This window comes from Mesoplodon bidens (assembly GCF_964165515.1).
Source record: "Mesoplodon bidens genome assembly, chromosome: 7".
NCBI classification, from domain to species: domain Eukaryota; kingdom Metazoa; phylum Chordata; class Mammalia; order Artiodactyla; family Ziphiidae; genus Mesoplodon; species Mesoplodon bidens.
This window is the reverse complement of record NC_138164.1, coordinates 105,965,313-105,984,006: the sequence shown is the minus strand read 5'-3', so window position 1 is coordinate 105,984,006 and position 18,694 is coordinate 105,965,313. Positions and strand designations below refer to the sequence as shown.

Here is an 18,694-nt window from a genome sequence, read left to right as displayed (position 1 = left end):
TTGAAAATGAATTTGGGAGTGTTGTATCCTCTTCAGTTTTTTGGAACAGTTCAAGACTGATAGTTATTATCACGTTTTTATATGTTTGGTAGAATTCTCCTTTGAAGCCACCTGGCTCTAGACTTTTGTTTGCTGGGAGTTTTTAAAATACAGAAACACTTTCATTCATAGTGATTGGTCTCTTCAAATTGTCTGTTTCTTCCTGATTTAGCCTTGGCATGCTGGAGATGGAGGGGCTAGAGCCATTGACGTGTGTGAGGTGGGGTTCCCTTCTACTCAGTGGCTGACAATGTCCTGTGAGGGGGTCAGATCCCTAGTTGCTGGGGCAGAAGCTCTGAGCCCAGGGTCGGCTCTGTTCTCTTTAGGTGTGTGCTTTCTCTCTCCCAGCACTGGGACCCTTGCCCCATAGTGGAGCAGTGCTGAAGCAAGAGGGGGACATGCAGGCTCTCTGCTCATGACAGGGTATGGGCTGTGTAGGGTCGGCCACAGACAGAGGTCTCAGCTGCCTCCGATGTGCCACCTCTGCAGGTGCCAGCAGTTGTTGCCCTCGCCCTGCTCAGGTGCAGCCCCGGGTCCGAGTCCCTGACCAAGCTCTCTCCTTGGTTGTGGCAGCCGTAGGTCCAGTGCAGAGCTGTGATGTGGAGTAAGAGTGGCTGGAGAGTTCACTCGGCTCATGCTGGGTGCTTGGGGGTGGGCAGTTGCGGGACACTGGACATGCACTAGAGCAGTCCTCGGGGGCAAGCCAGTGCTCTGGGGCTCCTCACAAGCAGAGTCCAGGCTTCCCACAGCCTTCCTGTTAGTCCCAGAAGCTCTCCAACCAGCCAAGGGGGCTCATCTTCCCCATGTCAGACCTCTGGGTTGTGGTGCCCAGTAAATGGCTCACACCCTCGCTCCCCAGGGTGGGTGTCCACCCATGTAATCTCCCTTTTCCTCTGAGTTGCCTCCTGGGGTCACAGATCCTGACCTGATCACTTCTCTTCCTTTACCTGATTACGTATGTATCTGTCTTACAGGCTTGGTTATACAGGGGTCTTTCTGCCAGTTTCCAGTTACTTTTCAGTGAGGATTGTTCCATATGTAGATTTTCAAAAAAAATTAAAAAAAATTTTATACAATTTTTAAAGGTTACTTTCCATTTGCAGTTATTACAAAGTATTGGCTGTATTCCCTGTGTTGTACAGTACATCCTGGAGCCTGTCTTACACCCAGTAGTTTGTACCTCCCATTCCTCTACCTCTATATAACCCCTCCTCCCAACCCTACTGGTAACCACTAGCTTGTTCTCTGTATCTGAGAGTCTGCTTCTTTTTTGTTATATTCACTAGTTTGTTGTATTCTTTAGATTCTACATATAAGTGATATCATACAGTATTTATCTTTGTCTGACATTTCACGTAACATAATGCCCTCCAAGTCTATCCATGTTGCTGCAAATTGCAAAATTTCAGTCTTTTTTATGGCTGAGCAGTATTCCATTGTATGCATATATACAACATCTTCTTTATCCATCCATTTGTTGATGGACACTTCGGTTGTTTCCATATCTTGGCAATAGTAAATAATGTTGCTGTGAACATTGGGGTGCATATATCTTTTCAAATTAGTGTTTTTGTTTTTTTCTAGATATATACCCAGGAGTGGAATTGCTGGCTCATATGGTAGTTCTATTTTTAGTTTTTTGAGAAACCTCCATACTGTTTTCCACAGTGTCTGCACCAATTTACATTCCCATCAACAGTGCACAAGGGTTCCCTTTTCTTCACATCCTCAGCCACATTTGTTATTTGTAGACTTTTTGATCGTAGCCATTCTGACAGATCAAAAAGATCTCGGGGTTTTGATTTGTATATCCCTGATGCTTAGTGATGTTGAGCATCTTTTCACGTGTATATGTATTTTTTAAAAATAAGTTTATTTATTTATTTATTTTTGGCTGTGTTGGGTCTTCGTTGCTGTGCGAGGGCTTTCTTTAGTTGCAGTGAGCGGGGGCTACTCTTCGTTGTGTTGCGCGGGCTTCTCATTGTCGTGGCTTCTCTTGTTGCGGAGCACGGGCTCTAGGCGCATGGGCTTCAGTAGTTGTGGCATGTGGGCTCAGTAGTTGTGGCTTGCAGGCTCTAGAGCTCAGGCTCAGTAGTCGTGGTGCACGGGCTTAGTTGCTCTGCAGCTTGTGGGATCTTCCGAGGCCAGGGCTCGAACCCGTGTCCCCTGCATTGGCAGGCAGTTTCTTAACCACTGCGCCACCAGGGAAGCCCGTGTAGATGTATTTTTGATGCGTTTATAGTGGGAGGCGACCTCCATGTCCTCTTACTCCACCATCTTGAGCAATCCCCGTACCATATTTTAAAGTGTTGCTAAATATTTGGGGGAGTGAGAGGAGTTGTGAAAAATAAAATAAAATTGTGAGTGAGGCTTAAACTGGGTGAAGATCACATGTGAAGAGAGAGATTGAGTGAAGCTGGCTTGAGTACTGCTGAGTTGGTAGAACTGAGTAAACAGCTACCCATTTTTAAAGTGAAGTCAGGGTACTGAGGCATGGAGAAGAGGTGGGCTTGAGGAGAGGAACAACATTTCTACGAGATAAATTGTAGAGAATAGTTTGGAGAGAGAAAGGCTTTGTTTGTTTTCATTACAAAATGAAGGGAGAAAGGCAGAAACAGCCAGTTTTAGGGAAATGCTGCTGTCTGAGACCTCTTCAGCCTGTGGGAATGAAGAATCACTGGCGATATGGCCACACTTGCCTGGCTTGCACCCCTACCTGCCCAGGCACACCTCAGCTCTCTGCCCATCTCCACTTCCAAAGTATTTCTGGGAGTCCTCAGAATTTTCACATTGTTCTCTAGCACAGCAGGCCTCTGCTGAGCCTCTGCCACGTGTGTGGGGCACCCAGTTTCCTTCTGCATCTTAGCCTTCTCGGGCTTTGCAGCTGCTTCTCTGGGAGAAGGCCGCTTGACCCCAGCTCCTATCTCCCAGCTCCCCTCAAGCTCCGAGCCCTGGGGGTGTTCAGACAGCCTTGCATTTTCTTCGGTCCTCCTTACAGAGCAGGAACCTGGTCATAGTCCGTGCACAGATGGGGAGAATACGCCTTTCTCCAGGGGGATCAAACCCATCACAGAGGCCAGGCTGGGAACTGGACCTCACTTCCTGGTCTTTCAGCTCAAGCTTCACATACCTGAACTCACAGCTTCCTCCAGATCTTTCCCCTGATTCAAATCACTACTGCACACAGATGCCTAGGGACTCCCTGCACGCCCCCTCCCAATCACCCAAATTCAGGATAGGTTTGGCCAGCTCCATGGGAGAAGGGGACAATTGTGACTGATTGAGCTTTAGTGGGATGTGACAAATGCAAAACATGCTCTGGGAAAAAGAGCTTCCTGAAATGTTGTGTAGGCCTGGCGTGAATCAATGATATGTGTGTATCTAAGATACATTTATGGATTTTGGAAAGGTAATTCTTTTCTTTTTTCTTTTCTGTTTTTTTTTTTTTGGTTCCTGGCTTAAGTATTATTTTTTTAAAGTTTTAATTTTTATACAATTTTTAAAGGTCATTTTCCATTTACAGTTATTACAAAATTGTTGGCTATATTCTTCATGTTGCACAATACATCCTTGGTCCTATCTTACACCCAATAGTTTATACCTCTCACTCCCTCACCCCTATATTGCACACTCCCCTCCCCTCACTGGTAGCCACTAGTTTGTTCTCTATATCTGTGTGTGCTTTTTTTTTGTTATATTTACTAGTTTTGTTATATTTTTTAGATTCCACATATAAGTGATATCATACAGTATTTATCTTTCACTGACTTATTTCACTTAGCATAATACCCTCCAAGTCCAACCATGTTGCTGCAAATGGCAAAATATTGTTCTTTTTTATGGATGAATAGTATTCCACTGTATATATGTACCACATCTTCTTTATCCATTCATCTGTTGATGGACACTTAGGTTGTTTCCATGTCTTGGCAATTGCAAATAATGCTGCTGTGAACATTGGGGTGCATGTATCTTTTCGATGTAGTGTTTTGGGTTTCTTTTTTGGATATATACCCAGGAGTGGAATTTCTGGGTCATATGATAGTTCTATTTTTAGTTTTTTGAGAAACCTCTATACTGTTTTCCACAGTGGCTGCACCAATTTATATTCCTACCAACAGTGTACAAGGGTGGAAAGATAATTCTTGAACCCATGTATTTCATGATGAATTATTAACCTTAGAGTTTAGACTTGGAAGACACCCTAGAGGTCTAATAATAACCTGTATTCTTCTGAGGAATGAAGAGACTAAATATAGGATGCACTTTGGTTTTTCTCATACAGTTTAAGTTATATTTTTGGGATGAAGTCTTTGTACTTAAACCCAGCATTTGTTACTTGTACCTGAAAAAAAAAAAACATGTGTACACTGGCACTTCAATAAAGCCCACTTTATCTCATTTTATATTACCCCAAATAAAAACTATGTAAAATCTTAATTTTATGTAATTGAATAGCACAGTGTTTGGTCACAAAGTAGTAGTGTAATACCTTTTTTGAGCAAATGAATGAATTAATGATACGTTTTTAGATACTCCAGAATGAAACTACCGTAAGGGCTTTAAATAGCATCATATTAATAATAGGCATATACCTTCTGTGGTAGGATATAACATTTCTACTTGGACACCCTGAAATCATCATCAAAGAAATTTTATCAGTCTGCTTTGCAGGATTTTGTCAGCTCTCCTACTTAACAACCAATAACAAACCAAATGAATAAAAAAAATACCCCAAAAGGCTTATGTTCCTAGTAACATTTTATTGAGGAAAGGGTCACATTAACAGGAAATTTTCTAACTTTAAGAGAGTTGCAGTCATTTCCGGTCCTCTGACCCTTCCCCTTTGCCAATGAGTGGTAGCGGCATGTGGGAAGAAACAGTGGCAGGGAGATCCACGCAGTTATCATTGGTGATAAACTAAGAACAAATCTGAAACACAGTCTTTAAAGATCAGCGATCATCGTGGAGAGTAGAGGCCAGCTTCTTAGGAAGTTTCTGCAGGTAGTTTTACCCCATGAGATTGCATGATCCTCCTTTTTCTTTTAATACCTAGTAGTATTAGGTGGTATGAGCTTGGTGGCCATCATTTCTGGGAGGAACTGAGGACCACCCTGTTGTCAAGGGACTATTTGCATACACAGTTGGAATAGCCAGGACAGACTGGAAAGAATGGATAAAGCAAACAATATTGTTACTATAATCCTGTTCAGTACCCCCGACCCCAGTCCCATCAGAGAAGAGGACAAAGAGCACTGTGGAAAGCCCACAGTGGGACTTAGCTGACACTGAAGTCTGTATTTCTTCAGCACACACTCAGATTATTTTCCAGAGCAGAGGCCCAACTCACCCCATTGGTGTTGGTGATTGCTTGGCTGGCAAAATGGGCTGTGACACAAGTTATGCAAAACTCCTAAAGAGAGAAGATGATCAGCATGGCTGAAATTCCTTTCCCAGCAAGCGGAAAGCAGGAATAAACACACTGAAATGTTGACTAAATCAGGAGGGCTTCACCCAGGCTTCAAAAAGTTCTGATTCATCAAATGCACTATTGCTTGTACTCACCTAGCTCTGGGATCATTTCTCTGTCATCACATGCTTATTTCAGGGCAATGTAAATTAACTTTGGAATTTCTTTAAAATGCCAGAAGACTTCCCTTTTTGCCAGTAGACTGTTTTATTTACAAACATTAGAAAGGAAATAGAGTTTTTCTCTTTGCAGTGGCTTTTTTTTCTAATAAAAATTTAGTTGCTCATTAAAATAAAAAAGTAAATCAAGTAACATAGAACACAACCAATCATTCCAAATGCCACTGCCCAGAAATGAGCTAAATTAACATCTGAGACCTGTTATTCTAGAACTCTATGTACGGGCAAAAGGCAAATAGAAAAGTGGATGCAAGGACTTCCCTGGCGGTCCAGTGGTTGGGACTCTGTGCTTCCACTGCAGGGGGCGCAGGTTCGATTCCTGGCCGGGGAACTAAGATCTGGCATGCCGCATAGGGCAGACAAAAAAATAGAAAAAAAGAAAAGAAAAAGAAAAAAGGAGAACAAGCAAGGGAGGGAATGAGAGAGCAATAGAGGGAAACACCATTTTTTAATAATGGAATCATTTTTACTTCCTATTTTGAAATAAAAGTATTACCTGATTTTAAAAGAACAAAAAGAAGTCAAGTTTATGAAATCCATGAAGAAGTTGACATCATTTTAAACCTACAAGTTTCAGTTTGAGGCAGTATTAGATGATTGTTTATTATGAAAAATGAGAGATTAGCATGCTTGTTTTACCTCTCATCTTCGCTCTTCACCTTCCAGTTTTTGTGCTTTTCACGAATCTCCTTACACAGCTTCTCCTTGCATTTCTATATCCTTGATTTAATCTACCTCGTGTATGGTTGAATATTACTATTCTTTTTTTTTTTTTTAGGAGCAGTGCCCATGTGTGTTATTGTTGTTTCACTGAGAGTATCTTTTTGTTGCTTTTATACTTTCACAAGGATTTTATTGGACTTGTTATTCTTTTTTTATTTTTAAAATTTAAAAAATATATTTATTTATTTTTGGCTGCATTGGGTCTTTATTGCTGCGTGCGGTCTTTCTCTAGCTGTGGCAAGTAGGGGGCTACTCTTTGTTACAGTGCATGGGCTTCTCATTGCGGTGGCTTCTCTTGCTGTGGAGCACAGGCTCTAGGTGTGCGGGCTTCAGTAGTTGTGGCTCGCGGGCTCAGTAGTTGTGGCTAGCAGGCTCCAGAGCGCAGGCTCAGTAGTTGTGGCACACGGGGCTTAGTTGCTCCATGGCATGTGGGGTCTTCCCGGACTAGGGCTTGAACCCGTATCCCCTGCATTGGCAGGTGGATTCTTAACCGCTACACCAGGGAAGTCCCTGGACTTGTTACTCTTTTTTTTTTTTTTTTTTGCAGTACACGGGCCTCTCACTGCTGTGGCCTCTCCCGTTGCAGAGCACAGGCTCCGGACGCGCAGGCTCAGGCTCAGCGGCCATGGCTCACGGGCCCAGCCGCTCCGTGGCATGTGGGATCCTCCCGGACCGGGGCACAAACCCCTGTCCCCTGCAGCGGCAGGGGGACACTCAACCACTGCGCCACCAGGGAAGCCCTGGACTTGTTACTCTTGAGTCACATTTTCTTTTCATCAAAACTTTATAGATATTGCTCCATGATTTTCCCTCACTGAATGTTGTTGTAGTAGAGACTGAGTCAAGCTGATTTTTTTCCTGCTTGTAAGTAATTTGATTTTTCTGCCTAAAACCTCAAAGAATCCTTTTCTATACCTTATGCCTTAACAAGGATACATATATTTCAATATGTATCAATATCAATATTGATATCTATATCTCACTTATTTTGCATCTCTTTCTCCTAGTATAGGTTATTCTCATTCAGTGTGCAAGTTCAGTTACTCTTTTATTTCCAGGAGCTTTTTTTCCCAGTATTTCTGTATACCCTTTAGGAGTCTTCCCTATGTGACTACCCATGATATGGACCACTAAGGGGTGCCCTTTCTGCCGTAGTCCATCTACAGAGGTGACTCTCCCACTTTATTCTCTAGTCCTAGAGATCACATGACCAGGAGTAGGACTGGAATAGAAAAAGAGATTTACTACTAGAGCTGCTGTACAGTAATAAGAAATAAAATATAGATCCACTCTAAGTGAGTGGAAAGAGAGGAGGCACATGGTAGGTGATGGGATACTTAACACTGCCCAGTAGTCTTGATTAGGCAGCCCATTAATGCTCACATCCACCAGCAACAGAATCACCCCAATGAAGGCAAAGACAAAATTAACGGTGTTCATTCCTAGGCTGCCTTTTATCTGATGGAGATGGCAGGAAAAATAAATCATATGTAAGATGAGTGAAATTAAATGAAATAAGAAGCCTAATTTAAATCTAATGGTTCTTAATCTTTGAAATCTTGAAAAAAATTTTGAAGTTGAAATGATCTTTTTCCTCTGCCCTTCTGGATAGTTACCATGAAAACTATTCTATATGCCACCTAAATGTAGGGTATTTCTAAAATCTGTAGAAAAATGTAAATAATACAAAGCAGAAGCTCATCTATTATATCTGTCTAAGCCTCATGCAAAATAACAATTATATCCCCTTTTTAAAACAATAAAATGACAAACTTATAATGAGCATTTTTTCTGTGACAGCCACTGTATTAAATCATGTAAATGTGTTATTTTGTAGAACTCTTACAACCACTCTATGAGGTAGTACTATATAGCATCTCATTTTATAGATGGAAAAGTATATACACAAAAAAATCTGTGCTGATAAATTTAGGAATTAATGAAACCCTTGTCTTTCTAAGGACTAGATAGATTTAGAATGAGGAACTTGTTAGGCTTTTGAGGGTAGGGGTAAATGGGCAGAGTATAAAACGTTCCCCAGTTTCTACAAGAAGACTTTGAAATTCAGCAGAATAATTGTGAAACCAAGTCCTCAGCTGACTTGTTAGGAGTTCTTTGGAATGTGCTACTGCTTCTGCATGCCTTAGATAGTCTTCTGAAGGTCTCTAAAGGGCTCCTAGAAAAATCGCTTTAGGTATAATTTTAGCTCTCTTCTCCAAATGGACAGATTCTATGCTTGGACAAGCATAGTTAGAGGGAAGGATCTCTAAATCATGCAGTGAAAGGATAGTTTATTTTGTTTTTGTATTACAAGAGTAGTCAAGATTAGACTGATTTATTTTATTTTATTTTTAGTCTAGTGTAGTCTAGTCTGGGAACATATGAGCAACATGACCCTGTGTTCCTATTTTCCTGTTCTTCCCTCTTGTGCTGGATTAAATATAGTCTCGAAACCACTTCTGTTCTAGTTATCTCTAGTTCTTGGCAAACCATTTTCTTTCTCCTGTTTCCAAAGTGGACCAGGAGATTGCAAAAGGTGGAGGGCTGTGACAGAGAGAATTGAAAGGCCTGTCTCAGTGATTTATGGACTCTTCTTAGGTACTGAGCTAGGTGTTTTTCATGATGATCTAAAGAACTATAAAACAAAAGTCAAATCTGAATAAGACTAGGAGATATGCACAAAGAAAAAATAACAATACACGGCAAGACAGAACTGAGAAGTAGCAAATGCATAGTAGAGTCTTTGATAACTGAAGTGGCAAGAGGGTGTTCCCTGGCTTCTTTGTTTCTGCGTGGAGTTTCCCCGGTGCAGTGTGACCCCACTGAACCGGGGAGCCTTGGAAGTAAACAACCCCATCTTTACTAATTTCCACTCTTGTGAATTAAAGAGTCGGGATGTTGAACTCTGCCATTTCTTTTTTTTTTTTTTTTTAATGTATTTTTTGCATTTGCTTTATTTATTTATTTATTTATTTATTTTTGGCTGCGTTGGTCTTCGTTGCTGCGCGGGCTTTCTCTAGTTGCGGCGAGTGGGAAGAACTCTTCGTTGCGGTGCGCAGGCTTCTCACTGAGGTGGCTTCTCTTGTTGCGGAGCACGGGCTCTAGAGCGCAGGCTCAGTAGTTGTGGCGCACGGGCTTAGTTGCTCCGCGGCATGTGGGATCTTCCCAGACCCGGGCTCAAACCCGTGTCCCCTGCACTGGCAGGCTGATTCTTAACCACTGCGCCACCAGGGAAGCCCAACCTCTGCCATTTCTGAGTGGCAAATTGTGTAGACCATGTGAAGGCATACATACCATGGAGGGAACCCACAGATACTTCTGGGAAAACAATGCTCCCCTTCTCATTTTTTGAATCTGCCTTCTCAATTTTCTTACCCAAATAAATTAATCTTTAAAGGGGTTTAAAAAGTAGAAACATTCTAACTTACCAGACAAGGGGAAAACTGCCTGGATGCCGAAATAGAGAGTGCTCCAGTAATAATGAACTGTAGAAATAAACAAATTTATTTGTGAAATGATGGGTCCTTTGATTTTTCCTGGGAAATACTTCTCTTTATATGATGAAAGGTTGACCTATTTATATTTCCCTCTCAAAAATTCCTCTTGTACTTCTCAATTTTTTGGAGTAACTCTCGAGGTTACTATGTCCTTTTGACATCCTTTTCTTTTTTCTCCTTAGTTTCTCGCATAAAAAGACCTTATTCCCTTGTAAGTTTTCCTTGTTCGGATGACTTCTGACCTCAGTGCTCAGTCTCTTCTCATGATCAATTGCATATTTTTAATCATGTTCCCGATCACCTCTTTTTGCCACTGTCCACCCAGCACATACATTTCCATCTAAAATGTAATAGGGAAATAAAACTTTGGTTTGCTGGTTACTTGATTAGTGTAAACTTTAGGGTGTGAGTTTAGGCTGCAAGTTAAAATGGAGAATACAAGCTCTTTATTTAATTCTCTATCTAATTAATATCTAATATTAATATCTAGTATCTAAATTCTCCAGCTGATCAGATGCAGGGCTTATTAAAAGATGAGTTGTACATAGACTGGGGACAGCTATACTTGATAAACTGAGAAGGACAGCTGTTGCAGCAGGCTACTCACAGAGAGGTCGCCCCAGAATGGATATCCGCCAATAAAAGACAAGGAAGCAAAACCCCAAACTTGGTTATAAATAGAGGCCATTAAACCCAAAATAATTCCGAAGTCAGTGTGCATCAATCCAATCATGATCTGGATTGCCTGAAAAAAGAAAACAGACATTTAAAAATTGCTTCTTCATCTTCAGGCACCACTGAAACATCACTATCATTGCTGCTGCTCCTTATTTATTGTCAACTCTGTCAAGATCCATGGTGTCATTTAGCTATACCTCTACAGGAGGTGGGCCATTAAGATTTTGACATATGCTAGGGCCAGGGCCTCAGCGTAAAGCCTTGTTTTTTTCTTTTTTTTCTTCACATCTTTATTGGAGTATATTTGCTTTACAATGGTGTGTTAGTTTCTGCTTCATAACAAAGTGAATCAGCTATACATATACATATATCCCCATATCTCCTCCCTCTTGTGTCTCCCTCCCACCCTCCCTATCCCACCCCTCTAGGTGGTCACAAAGCACCGAACTGATCTCCCTGTGCTATGTGGCTGCTTCCCACTACCTATCTATTTTACATTTGTTAGTGTATATATGGCCATGCCACTCTCTCACTTCGTCCCAGCTTACCCTTCCCCCTCCCTGTGTCCTCAAGTCCATTATCTACATGTGCATCTTTATTCCTGTCCTGCCCCTTGGTTCTTCAAAACCTTTTTTTTTTTTTTTTTTTAGATTCCATATGTATTTGTTAGCATACGGTATTTGTTTTTCTCTTTCTGAATTACTTCACTCTGTATGACAGACTCTAGGTCCATCTACCTCACTACAAATAACTCAATTTTGTTTCTTTTTATGGTTGAGTAATATTCCATTGTATATATGTGCCACATATCTTTATCCATTCATCTGTCAAAGGACACTTAGGTTGCTTCCATCTCCAGACTATTGTAAATAGAACTGCAATGAACATTGTGGTACATGACTCTTTTTGAATTATGGTTTTCTCAGGGTATATGCCCAGTAGTGGGATTGCTGGGTCGTATGGTAGTTCTAGTTTTAGTTTTTTAAGGAACCTCCATACTGTTCTCCATAGTGGCTGTATCAATTTACATTCCCACCTCTCCAGCATTTATTGTTTGTAGATTTTTTGATGATGGCCATTCTGACTAGTGTGAGGTGATACCTCATTGTAGTTTTGATTTGCATTTCTCTAATGATTAGTGATGTTGAGCATCCTTACATGTGTTTGTTGGCAATCTGTATGTCTTCTTTGGAGAAATGTGTATTTAGATCTTCTGCCCATTTCTGGATTGGGTTGTTTGTTTTTTTGATATTGAGCTGCATGAGCTGCTTGTAAATTTTGGAGATTAATCCTTTGTCAGTTGCTTTATTTGCAAAATATTTTCTCCCATTCTGAGGGTTGTCTTTTCATCATGTTTATGTTTTCCTTTGCTGTGCAAAAGGTTTTAAGTTTCATTAGGTCTCATTTGTTTGTTTTTGTCTTTATTTCCATTACTCTAGGAGGTGGATCAAAAAGGATCTTGCTGTGATTTATGTCATAGAGTGTTCTGCCTATGTTTTCCTCTAAGAGTTTTATAGTGTCTGGCCTTACATTTAGGTCTTTAATCCATTTTGAGTTTATTTTTGTGTATGGTATTAGGGAGTGTTCTAATTTCATTATTTTACACGTAGCTGTCCAGTTTTCCCAGCACCACTTATTGAAGAGGCTGTCTTTTCTCTATTGTATATTCTTGCCTCCTTTACCAAAGATAAGGTGACCATATGTGCGTGGGTTTATCTCTGGGCTTTCTATCCTGTTCCATTGATCTATATTTCTGTTTCTGTGCCAGTACCATACTGTCTTGATTACTGTAGCTTTGTAGTATAGTCTGAAGTCAGGGAGTCTGATTCCTCCAGCTCTGTTTTTCTTTCTCAAGATTGCTTTGGCTTTTCGGGGTCTTTTGTGTTTCCATACAAATTGTGAAATTTTTTGTTCTAGTTCTGTGAAAAATGCCATTGGTAGTTTGATAGGGATTGCATTGAGTCTGTAGATTGCTTTGGGTAGTATAGTCATTTTCACAATGTTGATTCTTCCAATCCAAGAATATGGTATATCTCTCCATCTGTTTGTATCATCCTTAATTTCCTTCATCAGTGTCTTACAGTTTTCTGCATACAGGTCTTTTGTCTCCCTAGGTAGGTTTATTCCTCGGTATTTTATTCTTTTTGTTGCAATGGTAAATGGGAGTGTTTCCTTAATTTCTCTTTCAGATTTTTCATCATTAGTGTAAAGGAATGCAAGAGATTTCTGTGCATGAATTTTGTAACCTGCTACTTTACCAAATTCATTGATTAGCTCTAGTAGTTTTCTGGTGGCATCTTTAGGATTCTCTATGCATAGTATCATGTCATCTACAGACAGTGACATCTTTACTTCTTCTTTTCCAATTTGGATTCCTTTATTTATTTTTCTTCTCTGACTGCCGTGGCTAGGGCTTCCAAAACTATGTTGAATCATAGTGGTGAGAGTGGACAACCTTGTCTTGTTCCTGATCTTAGAGGAAATGGTTTCAGTTTTTCACCATTGAGAATGGCTGTTGGTTTGTCATATATGGCCTTTATTATGTTGAGCTAAGTTCCCTCTATGCCTACTTTCTGGAGGGTTTTGATCATAAATGGGTGTTGAATATTTTCGCAAGCTTTTTCTGCATCTATTGAGATGACCATATGGTTTTTCTCCTTCAATTTGTTAATATGGTTTATCACATTGATTGATTTGCGTATATTGAAGAATCAAGCATTCCTGGGATAAACCCCACTTGATCAGGGTGTATGATCCTTTTAATGTGCTGTTGGATTCTGTTTGCTAGTATTTTGTTGAGGATTTTTGCATCTATGTTCATCAGTGATATAGGCCTGTAGTTTTCTTTCTTTGTGGCATCTTTGTCTGGTTTTGGTATCATGGTGATGGTGGCTTCGTAGAAGGAGTTTGGGAGTGTTCCTCCCTCTGCTATATTTTGGAAGAGTTTGAGAAGGACAGGTGTTAGCTTTTCTGTAAATGTTTGATAGAATTCACCTGTAAAGCCATCTGGTCCTGGGCTTTTGTTTGTTGGAAGATTTTTAATCACAGTCTCAATTTCAGTGCTTGTGATTGATCTGTTTATATTTTCTATTTCTTCCTGGTTCAGTCTCGGGAGGTTGTGCTTTTCTAAGAAGTTGTCCATTTCTTCGAGCTTGTCCATTTTATTGGCATAGAGTTGCTTGTAGTAATCTCTCATGATCCTTTTATTTCTGCAGTGTCAGTTGTTACTTCTCCTTTTTTCATTTCTAATTCTGTTGATTTGAGTCTTCTCCCTCTTTTCTTGATGAGTCTGGCTAATGGTTTATCACCTTTGTTTATCTTCTCAAAGAACCAGCTTTTAGTTTTATTGATCTTTGCTATTGTTTCCTTCATTTCTTTTTCATTTACTTCTGATATGATCTTTTTGATTTCTTTCCTTCTGCTAACTTTGTTTTTTTTGTTGTTGTTGTTCTTCTTTCTCTAATTGGTTTAAGGGTAAGGTTAGGTTGTTTATTTGAGATGTTTCTTGTTTCTTGAGGTAGGATTGTATTGCTATAAACTTCCCTCTTAGAACTTCTTTTGCTGCATCCCATAGGTTTTGGGTTGTTGTGTTTTCTTTGTCATTTGTTTCTAGGTATTTTTTGATTTCCTCTTTTATTTCCTCAGTGATCTCTTGGTTACATAGCATGTATTGTTTAGCCTCCATTTGTTTGTATTTTTTACAGATTTATTTCCTGTAATTGATATCTAGTCTCATAGAGTTCTGGTCGGAAAAGATACTTGATATGATTTCAATTTTTTAAAATTTACCAAGGTTTGGTTTGTGAGCTAAGATATGATCTATCCTGGAGAATGTTCCATGAGCACTTGAGAAGAAAGTGTATTCTGTTGTTTTTGGATGGAATGTCCTATAAATGTCAATTAAGTCCATCTGTTTTAATGTATCATTTAAAGCTTTTGTTTTCTTTTTTATTTTCATTTTGGATGATCTGTCCTTTGTTGAAAGTGGGGTGTTAAAGTCCCCTACTATGATTGTGTTACTGTCGATTTCCCCTTATATGGCTGTTAGCATTCGCCTTATGTATTGAAGTGCTCCTATGTTGGGTGCATAAATATTTACAATTGTTATATCTTCTTCTTGGATTGATCCCTTGATCATTATGTAGTGTCCTTCTTTGTCTCTTGTAATAATCTTTATTTTAAAATCTACTTTGTCTGAGTATTGCTAACTCCAGCTTTCTTTTGATTTCCATTTGCATGGAATATCTTTTTCCATCCCTTCACTTTCAGTCTGTATGTGTCCCTAAGTCTAAAGTGGGCTCTTGTAGACAGCATATATACAGGTCTTGTTTTTGTATCCATTCAGCCAGTCTGTGTCTTTTGGTTGGAGCATTTAATGCATTTACATTTAAAGTAATTATCGATATGTATGTTCCTATGCCCATTTTCTTAATTATTTTGGGTTTGTTATTGTAGATCTTTTACTTGTGTTTTCTGCCTAGAGAAGTTCCTTTAGAATTTGTTGTAGAGCTGGTTTGGTGGTGCTGAATTCTCTTAGTTTTTGCTTGTCTGTAAAGGTTTTAATTTCTCCGTCAAATCTGAATGAGGTCCTTGCTGTGTAGAGTAACCTTGGCTGTAGTTTTTTCCCTTTCATCACTTTATATATGTCCTGCCACACCCTTCTGGCTTGCAGAGTTTCTGCTGAAAGATCAGCTGTTAACCTTATGGGGATTCCCTTGTATGTTATTTGTTGTTTTTCCCTTGCTGCTTTTAATATTTTTTCTTTGTATTTAATTTTTGATACTTTGATTAGTATGTGTCTTGCTTGGCATGTTTCTCCTTGGATTTATCCTGTCTGGGACTCTCTGCACTTCCTGGACTTGATTGACTCTTTCCTTTCCTATATTAGGGAAGTTTTCAGTAAAGCCTTGTTTGAGGTATTTGGGGAGGCTTGTTCATGTGGCCCAAGGATTCTTCAAAAAGTACTACTGCATAGGCATGCATGAGCATCCCCTGAGAGCCTCCAAGACTCTTAGAAAAAAATGCTGTAACTGTGACTTCAATGACTGTGTTTTGCAAATGGACCGGTTCTCTGCTTGGGTAATCCGAGTTCTGGGGAAAGTATCAATGAAGAAAAAACAATTTATTAGGCATTAACAATATGCTTGATCATTTCTAAGCACTTTACACTGATTGTACATGTAATCCTCCCAAACAACGGGATGGAGACACAGAGACTTAAAGAAATTAGGTATCTGTCTTAGTCTGTTCAGGCTGCTGTAACAAAATACCACAGACTGTGTGGTTTATAAACAACATAATCTTATTGTGCACAGTTCTGGAGGCTGGGAAGTCCAAGTTCAAGATTCCTGCACAGTCACCTTGTGGTGATGGCCCTCTTCCTGTTCACAGCCCATGCCTCTGTGTCCTCACATGGTGCAAAGGGCGAGGGATCTCTCAGGAGTCTCTTTTTTTTTTTTTTTCTTTTTTTTTGCGGTATGCGGGCCTCTCACTCTTGTGGCCTCTCCCGTTGCGGAGCACAGGCTCCGGATGCGCAGGCCCAGCGGCCATGGCTCACGGGCCCAGCCGCTCCGCGGCATATGGGATCCTCCCAGACCGGGGCACGAACCCGTATCCCCTGCATCGGCAGGCGGACTCTCAACCACTGCGCCACCAGGGAGGCCCAGGAGTCTCTTTTATAAGGCAATAATCTCATTCACGAGCGCTCCACTCTTATGACCTAATAAGCACCTCCCAAAGGCCTACCTCCTAATACTATCATGTTGCAGAGTTAGGATTTCAACATATGAATTTTGGAGGGGGACAGAAACATTCAGACCATAGCAGTGCCCAAGGTCACACAATTACTGAGGGGCAGACCTGGGAATTTTTTTTTTTTTTTTTTTTTTTTGCGGTACGTGTTCCTCTCACTGTTGTGGCCTCTCCCGTTGTGGAGCGCAGGCTCAGCGGCCATGGCTCATGGGCCCAGCCGCTCCGCGGCATGTGGGATCTTCCCAGACCGGGGCACGAACCCGTGTCCCCTGCATCGGCAGGCGGACTCTCAACCACTGCGCCACCAGGGAAGCCCTCAATTCTACTTTATTTGCCTCCTCCCTGTTCTTCAAACATGCCACATTTTCCTCGAAAGACCTTCTGACTTTACTGGGAACCTCTTGCCTGACATCCACAAGGCTCACTCCTCACTTCCTGTCTTTGCTCAGTTGTCGTCTTCTAAGGAAAGCCTGCCCTGACCAGCTTGAAACTCCTACCCACTCACTGCCTGGAACTCCTTATCCCTTTCACACTTCTTTATTCTTTCCATATCTTTTATCAACTTCCAGCACACTGTGTACCTTAATTCTTTATTATGTGTGTAGTCTGATTCTCCCACTAGGTTCTGAGCTCCATGAGGGCAGAGGTTATGCCTGATTTGTTCTCTGCCGTATTCCCAGCACCTGTATGGGGCCAGCTGTGCAGTGTGCTAGTTTGTGCCAGTGGCCCAATGGGAGCAGGGAACTTCCTCTCTCTGGCAGGAGGAGGATCTGAGAGGCCACCTCCCAGCTTACATCTGCCTGCTGCAGGGGGGCCAATGCTCAGTTTCACTTTCCTGTGATGGCTAGAAGAGTTCTGGCATATAATGGGCACTCAATATAACTTACGGAAGCCTCTAGCAGAGAAGTTAGAGCTGCACACAGGGAGGGACAGTACCATTTGGAGGAGTTGTGTTAGTGGCGTGAAAGAGGTTCTTCAAAAGCACAGCAAAGGAACTAATAATGCCACCTATGCCAGTGGAGTCTTCATGTACATATAGGGCATATTTTATTTACAGTGCCTCTATAAACTAGATTAGGAATGGTCAAAGTGCCCCTTATGGAATTGACATGCAGTTAAGTCATAACATCTCCATGAGCACTGGGTGAGGGGAGAGCAGATGGAATGGCCCCTAGTTCTTTCACACCCAGTTTCCCCAGACAGCCCATTTGTAGTTCCTTCTGTTTTTAAGGCAGCCCTCAATATGAGCTTGCCTCTATACAAATACCAGGCTTGAAACTAATCAGAGACAGGACTGAGGGTACCCAAAATATCCTTTGCAAAAGTGAGATCAAGCTAGAAGTGGTGGCATTTCCAGAATGTCAGTGTTACTGAATCATCCTGCTACGAAGAATCCTTTGTCACCCATTAGATTTTTGCTTGAATCCAAAGTAAAATGAATTTGGGGGTAAAATCTATATGCAGACTAATTATTTCTACCTAAAAGGGATACTGTTTCCAGGGTAGCATTCCAACCTTTCTTTTTTTTTTTTACATTTTTTTAATTAGTTTCTGCTTTATAACAAAGTGAATCAGTTATACATATACATCTGTTCCCATATCCCTTCCCTCTTGCGTCTCCCTCCCTCCCACCCCTCCAGGCGGTCACAAAGCACCAAGCTGATTGGGCATATGTCATGAGATCATAAACTTCTCTCCTTCTATAGCTTATAAGCACAGTAAAACCTTACAAATGCAAAATGAAAATTCTAGTAGTAAGTAGACTTACCCCTAGTGTCTTTGCTTCTTCTTTAAAGTTTGTAGCTGCTTCTCCTCTAGCTTAATTTACCATTTGTATATTTCCTGGACCCTGCCAACTGTTGGTGAAGGTTCCTGGAGAAGTAACGAAGGGAGGCTGAGCACTCTGTGCTTGGTTTCCTAGGCTGATGAAACTCAGAGGTCGTTGAGACCCAGGAGCCGTAGAGTAGCTTGGTGGGTAAGGATTAGGTTTGTTTTCACACATTCTGGGGTAGGCTGTTGGCTTGGATGACATCATTATGTCCTAAGTATTACAAAACATAGCAAAATGATAAATTTACCCAGAAAGGAAACTAAAGAAAATCTTGTCAAATGTCCATTATCTATGCAAATGAAGGAAAGCAAGTGAGCAGTTAATGGGCAATGACAACCAATATGAGTGATACTTATTTGACTTTGGAATCCTGTACATCCTACAGTTTGAAAGAAGGGAAGGAGGGGAAGATGAGGATACATTTACTTTACAACTCCCATTTGATTTTTTTTTTTTTTTTTTTTTTTTTGCGGTACGCGGGCTTCTCACTGTTGTGGCCTCTCCCGTTGCGGTGCACAGGCTCCGG

General features: G+C 40.9%; 1 protein-coding gene across 1 annotated transcript; it reads right to left on the bottom strand.

Moving 5' to 3' along the window:
• Positions 1-452: 452 nt before the first annotated feature.
• LOC308620843 (membrane-spanning 4-domains subfamily A member 12-like) lies at positions 453-18,372 on the bottom strand (the record flags this gene model as incomplete). Its single annotated transcript, XM_081240732.1, is given in 9 exon segments — positions 453-631; positions 2,756-2,990; positions 5,390-5,452; positions 5,456-5,521; positions 7,756-7,869; positions 9,840-9,896; positions 10,516-10,653; positions 18,106-18,156; positions 18,160-18,372. Coding segments are annotated over 9 exon segments (1,116 nt in total).
• Between the last annotated feature and the right edge of the window lie 322 nt (positions 18,373-18,694).